The 13,612-nt window shown below is 37.1% G+C and overlaps 1 protein-coding gene across 1 annotated transcript; it reads right to left on the bottom strand.

Annotated features, from left to right (window-relative positions):
* Positions 1-1,455: 1,455 nt before the first annotated feature.
* Positions 1,456-11,749, bottom strand: acvrl1 (activin A receptor like type 1). Its single transcript, XM_079478533.1, has 10 exons — positions 11,141-11,749; positions 8,568-8,660; positions 8,114-8,332; positions 7,163-7,344; positions 6,742-6,841; positions 6,456-6,602; positions 5,998-6,273; positions 5,449-5,646; positions 4,353-4,483; positions 1,456-3,387 (listed from the first exon to the last, which is right to left on the bottom strand). The coding sequence occupies exons 2-10, from the start codon at positions 8,656-8,658 to the stop codon at positions 3,241-3,243; spliced, it is 1,491 nt and encodes a 496-aa protein (XP_079334659.1). The 5' UTR covers positions 8,659-8,660; positions 11,141-11,749; the 3' UTR covers positions 1,456-3,240.
* Between the last annotated feature and the right edge of the window lie 1,863 nt (positions 11,750-13,612).

Here is a 13,612-nt window from a genome sequence, read left to right as displayed (position 1 = left end):
TGATCAAATAAGCAAATCTTAATTGTGCTTAAAAAGCACTTTTTAAATACAAAGAATCCCTTATTATATCATTTTGATTTGTTTAACAATTTTGGGCAACCACATATTTTTATCCACATTTCAATACTTTTTAGTTATAGTTGTGAAAATTAATATGACGTTGAATATGTAGACTGCTATATACTGTATGAAGATCTGCACTTTTATGTACCTTAATATACTGGTATGACACTGCTAGGATTGCTTGCACGTTTGAAGCAGACAGAATGCAGTTTTTGCTCTTCTACAGGGTTTCACAATTCAATATTACTCAAAATCCAAAGTTACTTTTGTGGGTAAACCCATATTGTGCGATGTGTGTGATCCAAAGGAGCTTATAGATCCCCGATGAGTAGCATAGAAAGAATTCAGAACTCTCACACACACACGCAACATGGGTCAAGCTTTAAAACCCTCAAATCACTGGTTACAAAAAACACATTAACAAACATGACATGAGCATTTGTTCTTTTATGATGAATCTAAGAGAAAAACTGTTAAACATTTCCCTATATTCCCTGCTTGTGACAGCATCTGTTGACTTTCTCTAAATAGCAGGGCAGAGGGGAACTTTTTATTTTAATTTTGTGGAATGAAGAGGCATTTGATGCACTCACCATTTGTCCTCATAATGGCCGCGGCGTGACACGAGTGGACACTCTGTTACTTAGCCTTATGGGTACATAAGAAATTATGTCGAAAATCTAATCTAATTACTCAGAAATGCCTTTCAAGTTGCTCTTTAGATACGGGTCACATAAAATGCTTTTAGAGCTGTGCCCTACAGAGCACCGCCTCTATTGTGACAATTAACCTCTTTGCCTTTGCTTTCTACACAGTAACCCTCTCCCTGCCTGTCTATTGTTTATAAAAATGGGGTCTTGTAATGATCAAAGTGTCAAATTTATCTGCCTGTTTCAGCTAGGCGTTCATATCCTTTTTTCCAAACAAAGACTTTTGGAATAAGTCACTGTGCGGTGACCAGGCGATGTGGTTCTTTAAGGTTATTTGATTTTAACTATTCTTGCCTCAGATTTGAGGCTCTTTGAGTTTTGTCATTGAAATTAAATACACAGTTTTTTGCTGTCATTGGGAATCAATAGAGAAATTTGCTTTTTGCTTTTGCAAGTAGATTTTTTAACAGATCAGCTTGAAATGTATTAGGTTGCCATGACAAAACCTTTTTATTTGATGCAGCTCAATGTGGGTATAAGTGTAAAAGATGGGAAGTTTTTGAGGCCTGGCCTCTCCAATAAATTAGTTAAAAATCAAACACAAGTAGCATCACAGCTACTTAAACATGCTTTTTTATTATTATCTGACCTGACTGATTCAGATTTGCTTAATAGGACTAGGTGTTATAATCCCACTATTTCATCACAGATGAATTGCCCAATAAGACATTTCCCACATGACAGAGGGTATACACTTTATTTGCTGGATTGCTTGGCAATATTTCCCCTTTCATTTTCTCCACAGCCATTTAATAATCAAACAGCATTTTAAAAGGTAACTTTTTTTATTAAATATGCAAAAACAGTTAAATTACTGGCCTTAGAAACGATACTGACCAAGCTCTTATGTGCCGGGCAGGCTATTGATACTCAGCTCCCGTGCTCTGTTAAAAATAACCCTCTCTTCATCTGACTGGACAGGCAAAGTGGGGCTGTACTGGGGAATTATCTCCAGCAAAGCCCCTCTGTGTTTTACCGCAGATGGATATACAGAGGCACAGATATAGATAAACAGGCAGACAGAAATCAATGCCCCTTCTCTCACTTGAACCATGCAGTCTGACAGCAAGACAGACAAGCTTCACTAAAGGGAAACGTTGGCTCGGAAAAAACACAAGATAAGCATCTTATATCAATCAGTGAGGCATCTGCTCTTTTGGCCTCCTCTGTGTGTGTGTCAGTGAGTGTAGGAAGGGATTTATATAGGAAAGACACCCATTTGGCAGTCTCATTTCATTGAATAAGATATGTGAGATATCTGTTTGTGTGGGTAAATATAGGTCTGTCTGAAACATGAGCGTGAAGGATGAATTCTGTATTGTACATGTAAAATGTTGTTCAACAACACCGAGGTGTGTCTTGGTGGTTCCCAAGGGTAATCGGGTCATTTAGAAGGTCTTGTACTGAGTAACAATTGCAAGATTTATCACAATAATTACTGTGGCCAGAGAAAACAGATGTCTTATTTTAACTTTAATTCTAACAAAATGATGTTGTATTCATTAACCAGAACATTGGCACACCAAGATCAGCATGAAAAAGGCAGTAAGAAAGCAAGACCCGAGTAAAATTGCAATGAACGACGCCCTCTAGTGGACAAACTACTGAATTGAATTATTAAAGAACATTAAAATCATTTTCAAAACCTGCGTCAATATTCTAATGTTTTATTATTAAACTTTACAATATATAATTTTTGGAGTGAAAATAATAATAGACAATAGTTGTGTGCAAAATAACTTGTATACACATTTTCAATGATGATGATAATTTCAAACAGCAAATATATTATACATTTTAGTTGTAAAAAAAGAAAAAGCATAGCTAACTGGTGATTTCATTACATCTTGTAGAAAACAGTACATTACTGTAATATCTCCTCTGATTTAATACTTTTATGGTGCAAGATGTATAGCAGTTATGTTTCATTCTAATTTAAAAAAATGACCCAATAAATAGTCCTTAATAGGACCGAAAATCAGCTAGACAAACTTCAACAAACAGTCTAAAGCTTGTGCCAGCCTTCCAAGTTAAGAGTAATGTCCAGGAAGTTCAATTTTCAGGAAGCCCTGCAGTTAGGAAATCCAGAATGACCCACATCCTGTCGGGAGAAAACCTTTAAAACATAACAAAACCTTCTCAATTTACAAAAAAATATATATTTATATATTGACAGCCCTGTTTTACTTTCAGTAACGGATGAATCTCTGTATTTAACTATGCAGGTTGTCCTAGATGGGAAGTCGTGTGGATACATTCCACAGGAAATATTAAATAGCCGTTATGGGCTCAACTTGCCACAGTGAGTCATTGTCAATAGAAGATAAACCCTGTTCAGATTAAGACATAACCATATAAAATTTTGAAAGGCACATTAAGAGAGAATATAAGTATTTGGATGAATAATATGCAATGTGGGTCTGGTTGAAATGAACGTTGAAATTGGTATTGCATGGTGGGAGGTTTATTAGAGATCCAGCTTAAGCTTGTCAATATCGTAGTCATTGTCCTGGTCGAATTTAGAGATGGTCTTGCGCACACGCAGTGCGGTAAGCCGAGCTGAAGGGCTATGGAACCAGCACTCTTTCATAATCTTGGCAATTGCGGACAGGATCTTGACAGAAAAACAAAGAAAAAGGAAATAATCATTTAATTTGTCATGTTTTCTACTGGTTTTCTGTTTCTCTTGGTTGTGTGTTTATGAGAATATAGCTGACTACAATAACAACAATAACAAAGAAGCAAACCAGATTTCCGATGGATTTAACTGTACACCCAAATTAAAATGGACCAACTTCTGACAAACAAACAATAATATCATATCTGTAAAACGTGTAAAACAGTTTTTGAAAACTGATGTTTTGTAGGAGGAAGCGTGTGTTTATGTGTCAGACTTTAAAAAGTCTAATGTGTCTAACAACCACAGATATGGACTTCAAGGGAAAATAATTTTTGAAGGGCATCTAACAACAACTCCAGCGTCTAGACTCTTTTTTCCTTCTTTAATGTTGCTGATGAAGCAGCATGCTTGACTCGGGCTCAGACGCCACACAAGCACCGCCCACTGTCTGTTTCCTGACTGTCTGAGGCATACGGCACGCAAAAAGTGCTGGGTGAAACAGCTAGTTCCAATTTGATTGGCCAACTTTATGTAACTTCTAAAATAAGGACACACAGGTTTTTGTAACAGATCACTGGGAAAGAAAAACATGCTACTAAACTAGCTGCAACAATAACTGATTTCCTGTATCTAGGTCAGTGGTTTCCAAACTGGGGTACTGGAGTATTTACGTGAACTATTTATGTGTAAAGTTTGGGCAACACTGATCAAGTTAATGATGAAAAAATATCATCCTAAAGTATCATTTACTGTGTTCATGTACAACAAATATGCCACTGACACAAAATCAAAGATTATTTTCAGTGACATCATAGATTGATATAATTTTTTTGTCCCACACACATTAACATTTATTGCTTTCCTAACAAATTGCTGCAGATTGCGGCTGTCAAAGCAAAGCCTTGTCTAATGTCTGACTGGAGTCCAAGTCTTAAGCATGAGGTCCGTGTCTATCTTACCGGATGAGAGTGTAGTCGATTGTGTAGACTTGGCCTTTGCTGGTCAACGCACACCACTTTCTTCATCTCCTCGAAGCTGGGGTCAGAGGGCACCATGTCAAAGAATGGCAGTCTGTACTCCTCCACAATCCCTGAGGAGACCACAGATTCGCTCAATATTCGCTGACATCACATTCGTCTTTTCACTGAAAATAATGTGGATGTAGACTAGGAGTCTGTTCTGACCATATCTTTTGAAAGTGTGGTTTGAATATTGAGGGAGGTTGGACATTCTCCAGAAGGCCTACATGTGCTTATGGCAACTGGCATTATTGGTGGAAAGCTGTCGAGAGCAAAGCTTTGTAAAATAAACTGAGCAATGTGACCCCAAAGCCCATGTGTCAAATTATTTTTGGGGGGGATTAATTTGTTATTTGGTGAAGGCTAGTAAAAGTCCGATTGCAACATGGGTATAACATCAACCTTGAAAGCCAGGATAAACTATGCAAGGTTGCAACAAGACCGATGTACAGTTCAAAATGACAGCAAGCTGAGTCACTATCACCATACATGCATGAAAAGGACCGGTTTCAAGTTGGTTTAAAAGTGTGTGTGTGTGTGTGTGAGAGAGAGAAACAGAGAGACCCCATCTGGTCTTTATGAAAGGGAGTGCTGACACCAGATAAGATTGTTTATAATTACTGGACCGCTAATCGTAGGTGGATAGAGGAGGCAGACACACACAGAAAAAAATGGGGGAGGAATTGAGGGGAGAAGTAAAACGAAGAAACGTATGTGAGAAATAAGCAGATAAATCTATTATGAACCGGCTGAGGATAGTTGCCTAGCAACAGAAAAAAGTTTGAACAAAATATTGAGATCCAGCTGTGAAATAACTTTCATAACAAGCTTAAAATTTCACTTAAATCTTCATTACTTAGAATTACTTAGCTGGGGGTTCTTCATAAACAACTATTTTGGTGCACTAAAGTCCTCAGTCTTATCAACATGTTTGATATCAATGTGTTTTTTTGGAGGCATAATTGATATATTAAAGTAAGAAGAGCAGAGAATGGGAGCAGTGCCATCATGAAATCGAGTTATTATTTTGTCTTACCATTTACAACAGTTCGACGAGTTATCTCCCACAGGACAAGACCCAGAGCCCATATGTCGGTTTGTTTATAGGACTCAAAAACGTTAACACGAATATTCTCGTCCAAAACCTCAGGTGCCATATAACGCTTGGTGCCCACTCTTGGGTTATTGCCGACATCCAGATAGTCATTCGATTGAGAGTGAATGACAGCAAGACCTAAGGTTTAAAAACAAACATACATGTAGAACAAATAAAAATGATGTGTTCTGAGTTGTTTTTAATGTGTTGATACAGGGTTGAAGTAGTGTTTAGGGTGCTTGCTATGTGTGGCTAAATGGCTGCTAGGGTTTTAGTCAAATCATATTTTAAGAAATGTCTCTGTGGTTTTGTGTCCTTAGAATGGAAGTAAAAGGGGGCCAATGTTGTTCGATTACCAACATTCTTTAAAATAGCTTTTTTTATGTTCCATCAAAGAGCAAAAGTCATACAAGAAGACATGACGTTGAGTGATTTTTTTACATTTTCGGGTGAACTATACGTTTAAGACTTTAAGATCTACTTTCTCACCCAGGTCAGCAATGCAGCACTGTCCATTTCTCTTCACCAGAATGTTGCGGCTCTTCAGGTCTCTGTGTGCGATGGCTGGTTTGCCCTGCGTGCCCAGTATCTCAGTGTGGAGGTGCACCAGGCCACTGGCTATGGATAGGCACATGCGCAGGCAACCTTCCGGGTCCAGCGTGCTGTACTGCAGGAAATCATACAGAGAGCCCAATTCATGGAAGTGTGTGACCAGCCACAGCTGAGTGCTGGAGTTTTTCGATGTCATGTCTGATGCTATGAAAACTGATGATGAGAAAAAAAGTGTATGTGTGAGAGCGAGAGAGACCGATATTACATTTTAATCAAAAGTTGCATAATGGGGTGATGTTTCGGCAAGCCAGAACTTATTATGTTTGTAAAAGTACTCTCCAAATGATTTCTTCCCACACAACTATGAAAAAATGCACACTGTGGGTGGTACTTACCCAAGATGTTTTCATGCCTCAGTTGGACGGTGTTGTAGATCTCAGTTTCTCGAAACCAGGACTGTTCATCACGAGAGGAAAAGATCTTAACAGCTACACTCTCTCCCATCCAGGTACCTCTCCACACTTCTCCGTAACGTCCTTTACCTGTCAGAAGCATTCAGGGGGAAATGTTAATAATGAAACAAGACCTAGTTTAGTATAATAAAGTGTAGCAATGATCAATGCATTGTTGCAGGGTTATTTTCTAAAAGTTTAGTGAATGAGAAATAAACATTTCACTCACCTACACATTCAACCAGAGAGATCTGTCGTGCCATGGTCATCTGCACCAAGTAAGGCAGCCCAGTGCCACTTCCCGACGTACAAAACTCATCAAAAATATCCTGAAAATATAAAATTATACGTTTTTTGACCATTGTTAAAGCTAAAACATTATACACAGCTACTGCCATACTATTTTTACAGAGTCTTTATCATAGCTCACATTTTTTTACGGAATTTATGAATTAAATTTTAAAGGACGATACCAAAGAGATTTAGGCTTTCTGTGTGGATTTTTAACAGGATTTATAGAACAACAAACATCAGATCAAGATATATTGTGATTCGCGAATAACAGTTAGAATGAATTAAGGATTGCAACATCAGTCAAACACATTGTGCATGGAATACAATAACAGGTCTGAGCCTCTCAGGTCTCTTACCCCGTAAGTAGGGTCTCCCCCAATAGGGACTTTGATCATGGGGGTTTTATGTTCCACCAGTACGTGGTGCTGTCGTTTTGTACGCAGCCACACTACAAGCCCACAGGCCGCCATAGACATTACAACAAGCACCAACACAGGCACTCCCACCAACAGAACCATAGATTTCTCCTGTACAGGATCTGAAATGACAGTGGTGTTTAACTGCATGATATGTGATTTTACGAGGTGACATAAGTTCTTATCAATGCAACTGGTATATATAAAATCTATATAAAATTCAGAGCCCAACTAAAATCTTGGTGACTTTGTTTTTTGTATTTTTCTCAATTGGCTCAATTCAATGTTTATATTTGTGTCACCTAGGACAACCGTCGTTTTAACAGGCCTTTGTAAAATTGATAAATACAAATTATGTGTTGAAGAGTACTAAATGTTTTATTTTACTGTGAATCCAGCACTAGAGGGCAGCAACAAAACCTCAATAGATGGTTATGTGACGCAAAGCCAAATGGCTCTGTGTGAATTTATAATAAAAGTAAACTGCCCCATGACATAATTGTCCTAAAAATATTTTTTGTTTAGACCAAGTTTAAGTTTATTCAAGTGTGCTATTAGTATGCTTGTTTTAAACAAAAAGATTGTATACTTTCACACTTAAGTACTTAATATACTTAAAGGCCCAATGTGTAATATTTAGCACGATCAATTGACAGAAATGCAATATACTATACATAACTATGTGTTCAGAGGTGTATAAAGACCTCACATAATGAAGCATTATATTTTGATTACCTTAGAATTAGAATGAAACTTTCCTTATGTATACTTAATAAAATTAACTTGCCTATACCTATTTTTGTAAGGGTTGCTGGTTTATGTATCTAGCTCTATCCACGTCAAACGTCATTAAAATGCACCGCAGGGTTGTTTCTTTGTACACTTACTTACCTTTTGCAGGTAGTTGGGATTTTTCATTGCAGAAGTGTGTGAAGCAGCATTTACAATAGAGTCCGTCAATTTTAGGCACATGGCACTGCTCGAAGGTTTGAAAACAGCCTCTCTTTTCTACCTCATTGTTCAAAGTGTGGTAGCAGTAATTGCCCCAGCAGGTGTTGTTATCACAGTCAAAAACGTTCTCACATGCACACTGTAATGGCACCACGTTGTCTGTTGAGAAGAAAGTGAGGTTGAAATGTAAAGTGTGATATAGGACTGAAAGTCAATATACTACTGTGATAAGGCCTTTTAAAAAGGTGTCCAGACAAACACAGCTGTCTTGACAAAGCAGGAAGACACAACTTCCTCTGGCTTATTGTCTCACTGCTTATGAAAAACAAATCTCTGATTCAATGTACATACAGTTTGCAAATTAAACTGGGACACAATGAAAAAAACACTGTACCTTTACTCAAATCGGCTGGATCATAACACAGCGAACAGATACCAGAATTTACCAAAACAGACAGGACTGCAAACACCTCGGCAGACTTCATCTCTAAGAAAAAAGGAATACAGAATTAAACATCCTTTTCTGATTGGGCATTTACAAGGCACCGTTCCATACTGCAATCATACAACAACATGTTGCACTATAATGTCTTGGAGTCTCACAACAAAAGAGCTCTTATTGGAAAAAGGAGGTTCGATAATCTCAGTCCACACCAAAGGAAGTTATGAGTTAAAGAACGACAAATGGTCAGGGCCAGTCAGTCTGTCTGTGCTGCAATTATTGTCTGAGTGGGTGGGAGAGGACTTTAGTGAAAGCAGCTCCACTCTGCCTCGCTTTTCTCTGTACCACTGGTCCTCGCAGACACTCTGGCTGCTGCACATGCAGAGTAAATATTGATGGCTATACTTCCTGCCATTCAGAGGCCGCACCCGGCTAGCCGTCCAGAGACTCCGGATTGCTTGTTCCTCTAGGCCTGGAAGTCGCCCGGTCACGCAAGCACAATGGCTGTGTGAAAACTTAATTATATGATGATGGAAAACACGCAATTTGTTGGCCTGGATTTCAAGCCACTTTTAACTTGGAAAAATTTAAGAATCTGAAAATGACAAATACTGTACATCGGCTCTAAATGGTTGATCATTTTTATGGTGCATATATATATATATGTCATTGCATTATATAACAAAATAAACATTATTTTTGTATACGTTTTAAAGAAACCTTTTTAAGATGTAAAATGATTAAAACATACAGTATTCGGATACTTTCAGGTAAATTTCCATTCCCATTCACCAAAAGTTATCTTGAGACCAGCTAGTATTTCCAAAAATACCCAAGAAGAGATTTTGAGATGTTTTGAAAAAAGATATACCACGTTCCTGATACCACATGGGTTTATTTTAAGCAGGAAATGGAATCAAATTCATGCATTAAAAATGCATTTATGCAACAGATGGTGTCTCCCCAACACTATCATTAAATATGTACACTGTTTACTTGCGTGATGTCATGGAAAAAATAATCAGCTATGATGTTTTGAAACAGATCGGTGAACAGAGCCTTCTCTTCCTAAAACAATATCATACACATACAACTTGTAAGTTATCTTAATGCATATATGTCAGCTTGTCAGTCTAATCTGTTACACTTGTAATTATCTCAAACAAAAAAATTTAAGTCGGGGGTCGCACGAGCACACACACATTCACATTTACGAATGACCTATTGTTTATATAGACACATATACATGCCAATTCCAGAAGTCACTTCGTCTGTGCGGTAGCCTTTTAAGAAATCCATTTAAGCCTGCCAATTTAAGTGCCGGTGGGCTAGTGTAAACAACTTTGTCACGGAGGCTCATTGCACAAAAAATGGGTAATTGCCGTATGGGTATAGGCCACGTTTATGAAGGAAAACAACCCCACCCATGTGGAAATGCAGATCTTTGATTCAAGGGTGCCAGGATGATTCTCATATCAAATAGCGTCAGTGCCTTGAATCAGAGATTAAGAAGACTATGAAATGTAAGTCCTGTTTCAACATCCCGCTTGTCAGCAGATCTCTCTCAAAAGTCTAATGAGAACGAAAAGTACACTTATAATTCTGCTTCCACTTTTCTCAGCACATACTCTCTGAACTGGAAGGAAATGTGTTTGTGCTATTTTTTAGATCTTCTAGCTGAATCACTTTTGCATTTTATGTCACCAAAATAATAAAAATGCCACACGGTCACGCTGCAGAACGTTTCAACTTCCCATATAAATACATATGGTGACTCTGCATATATCTAATGCAGAATAAAGTGAAATTGTAAAAAGGACATTCAGTATTTGGCTGCATATCTCAGGTACCATCTTGCAGCTGTAGTAACTTGTCCGTTTTGAATGCAGTTAGAAAGGAATGTTTTAGTGAACACCAGCATTTCACCCCTGCCCGTGAAACACATCTAAAGTCATTTTTGGGTGATTCACTGTTTTCCACTTAAAACTATAATGTAAAGAACATTTTGTGAAAATATAACCTTGATATCTTTATTATTGAACAAGTACAGTCATGTCAAAGATTGAGATCATGGTGAGATTGAAATTAAACTTTAATGTGGTTTCACGTCCCTGCCTGTTGAATGTAAAAGGGATTCCTGTAAACTGTGTCTTTTGTGCAAAGATAGGGGATACGATAATGATAAAATAATTAATATTACTTTTTGTTTATTCTGAGTTACAACATTTTCAATCAGTTTGACAAACCAATAAATAAAACCAGTGGCTAGAGCTCCTTCCACAATCAGGTAAAATAAAAAAGTCTAGATGCTATAGATTTTTTTCGGCACACTTTGATGCTTTAATAAATAAATAAAGCAAACAAGGGTAACATTTGCAATGACCAGTTATCCATGACCCTTTAAAGTAGAAGATCATTTCATAAAGCAGCTTTTACTGATAAAATGCCATCTGTTTCCATTCAAATTATTGACACCAATGAATCAAAGTAGTGATTTGAAAACTTAAATAAGTGACTTAGCCTACCTGTTTTTCCTTTTGCGTTCACTTACAGATCCAGCTGATCAAACTTCATCTGTTTTCAATGTATCCTCTCATTTCTTCCATAGTTAAACATATCTAAAATCTTATGACCGCGATTCCGCGAATATACAAAAATCAGCGACGCACGCACGCGCAAGTCATATCCAGATGTGACGGGTCCTTAACTTTTCCGCGTCCTGACATTTCCCACTGTATACTGTATGGTCAATTCATTCGTCCTCACCGCACTCGCAATACGAAATGTTATTTCCTAATCCCTCTTGCGTAGATCGGGCTGTGGTTATATCTCCAGTCAAATCTTCTGCTGATAAACCGAAAACAAGTAAGTGGCTCTCGGAGAAGAAACGGTCATCTTCCGCTTGGAAATAAACACTCCCAAATCAAATTCTTTAGACTTTATCTCGATAAGTCTAAAGCAAACATGTCGCTGATTTAAGGGTTGGATTACGCAGTTACAGAAATATACCCATTTGTCCCACCCCTCATTGTCTGTGCCCGGGTTCGCCAGAAATGCGCTTTCATAGCTGTTTTCCTGTTGCTCGCGAACCTTTCGTTTTTTCCACAACTGTTGTTTTTCATATGGCTAGTTGTGAGCAGAACTTCAAAGGGGATTCTTTTTTTGCACATCGCTTTTGTAAGCGTTGTCTCAGTGTGTGGTATTCAATGACAAATATTGTTTTAGTTCAAACGTTTCCAAAAGTTACCCTATGGTACGACAGTGCTCGTGCGTATTTATTTGGGTGATACCAAAGATCTGGGCTGATAACCAAGAATGCAAGAAAGTTACTCTGGCAAGGGGACTGTTTTCAAAAGTTGTATGAATTAGAGTAACATTAAAATAACCAATCAGTGATTAGTATCCCTCTTGAGGCTCTTTTATGAGTTTGTGGTTTTAAAGGAGATTGAACACAGATGGACAGTTGGGACATTGCTCAAGGCGGGTTATTGTGACATCTACCAAACAAGCCTGAAACCTTCCATATAGTTGAATGAGGCAAAGAGGAGTCTCAGATTGGTAGGCCACCAGTGTCTTTTTTAGAAATATTCCGAACATAAATTTACCACCACTGTTTTAAATCAAGAGACTACAAGATGAACAGTGATAGTCAAATTCATTTACAACCAATTTATCTGATGAACTGTGATTTCATGACTCCAATTGTATGTTAATAGATCTCCTGAGCTTCGAAAGAAAACCACTTTTGAACTTCTTTGCGTTTCCATTGGGTAGGCCTAAATAACTTCTCTCACAGACGGTCGAAACGGAAATAATGTTCTCTTGTTCGTTACAACAAAACACAGATAGCTTTCAAGATAAACCACATCATAAGCAAAACACATAAGAATGTTTTTTCTCATTTGGCTGCTGTTTTCAGACACAGCTGGTACTCCTCAGATCTGAGTGGAGTAGAGGGAGAATTGTGTTTTAAACGGTATTCATTTTTCCTGTTCCCATGATATGATTCTAAGAGTCTGTCTTTTCTCAGAATATTTAGTTCTCATTCTGTTCTAACACAAGCTAACTGTTTCATTGTGACTGATGGAAACCCCTTTTTGTGAGGCAATTATGTGAAATATATGTCACAGCACTTCTTTTTTTACTACTCATAATAAACAAATAAACATCATAATTTACTATTTAATTCAGGCAAATAATAAATGTTTCATAAATTAATAAATGCTTGCTTCCTCAACTACAGGGATAAAAAAACTAGGTCTAAAATTTATTTATGGCTGTATAAGTGCTCTGGACTCTGTGAGTTATACAATTGAATTAATCTTTAGGGTCACTTGCTCATTGTTTTTGCACATTTTAGAATGCTAATGAAACAATTTTGTTAAAATAAATGATGTTACATAAAATAAATGAAATAAGATGTTGTCATCTTCAGAGTAATCAACTTTTGCCTTGTGACATGAAACATTCTCCTGCCATTTAAATTGCTTCTTGAGGCCTTATTCTCCTTTTCAAATTATTTTTAAGGATCAATGCTGGTCTCTTATGGATGGCTTTTTCTTCATTATTCAGTCAAAATATATTTTAAATAAAATTTAATTTTAAACTTTGAAATAAACTAATCAATTATATTTCTTACTATAAAACTCAGACATTTATATATATATATATATATATATATATATATATATATATATGCCTTCTGATCATAAGATTTAAAATCAAGCAAGACATTTCACTTGATTTCACTTGAGTTTTGTGTAGAACTCCTTCTGCACAACCAAAAACTAAAATTCATAATACTGCTAAAGTTTTGCAAATAATTTGCAAAGAAGGTTATTTTTGTGCATGTCTTAGCCTTATCTCACCTTCTGTCAAGGTACAGATCTTACCAGTTACGTAAAAAGGGCATAATGAGTGGATTACTTTGCTAAACCACAAGTCCTATTTTGTATTTCGACCTTATGGCTCCAATTATAGCCTTGCTTTAACAAGCT

This window comes from Barbatula barbatula (assembly GCF_947034865.1).
Source record: "Barbatula barbatula genome assembly, chromosome: 17".
Taxonomy (NCBI): domain Eukaryota; kingdom Metazoa; phylum Chordata; class Actinopteri; order Cypriniformes; family Nemacheilidae; genus Barbatula; species Barbatula barbatula.
This window is presented reverse-complemented; position numbering and strand designations above follow the sequence as displayed.

Bases quoted from the DNA above. Each gene is read 5' to 3' on its own strand.
- acvrl1 (XM_079478533.1), bottom strand. From the start codon at position 8,658: ATGAAGTCTGCCGAGGTGTTTGCAGTCCTGTCTGTTTTGGTAAATTCT. The intron at 7,345-8,113 runs GTAAGTAAGTGT...CTGTCATTTCAG, and splicing joins ATCCCAACTACCTGCAAAAG to ATCCTGTACAGGAGAAATCT. The intron at 6,842-7,162 runs GTAAGAGACCTG...TTATATTTTCAG, and splicing joins GGGGAGACCCTACTTACGGG to GATATTTTTGATGAGTTTTG.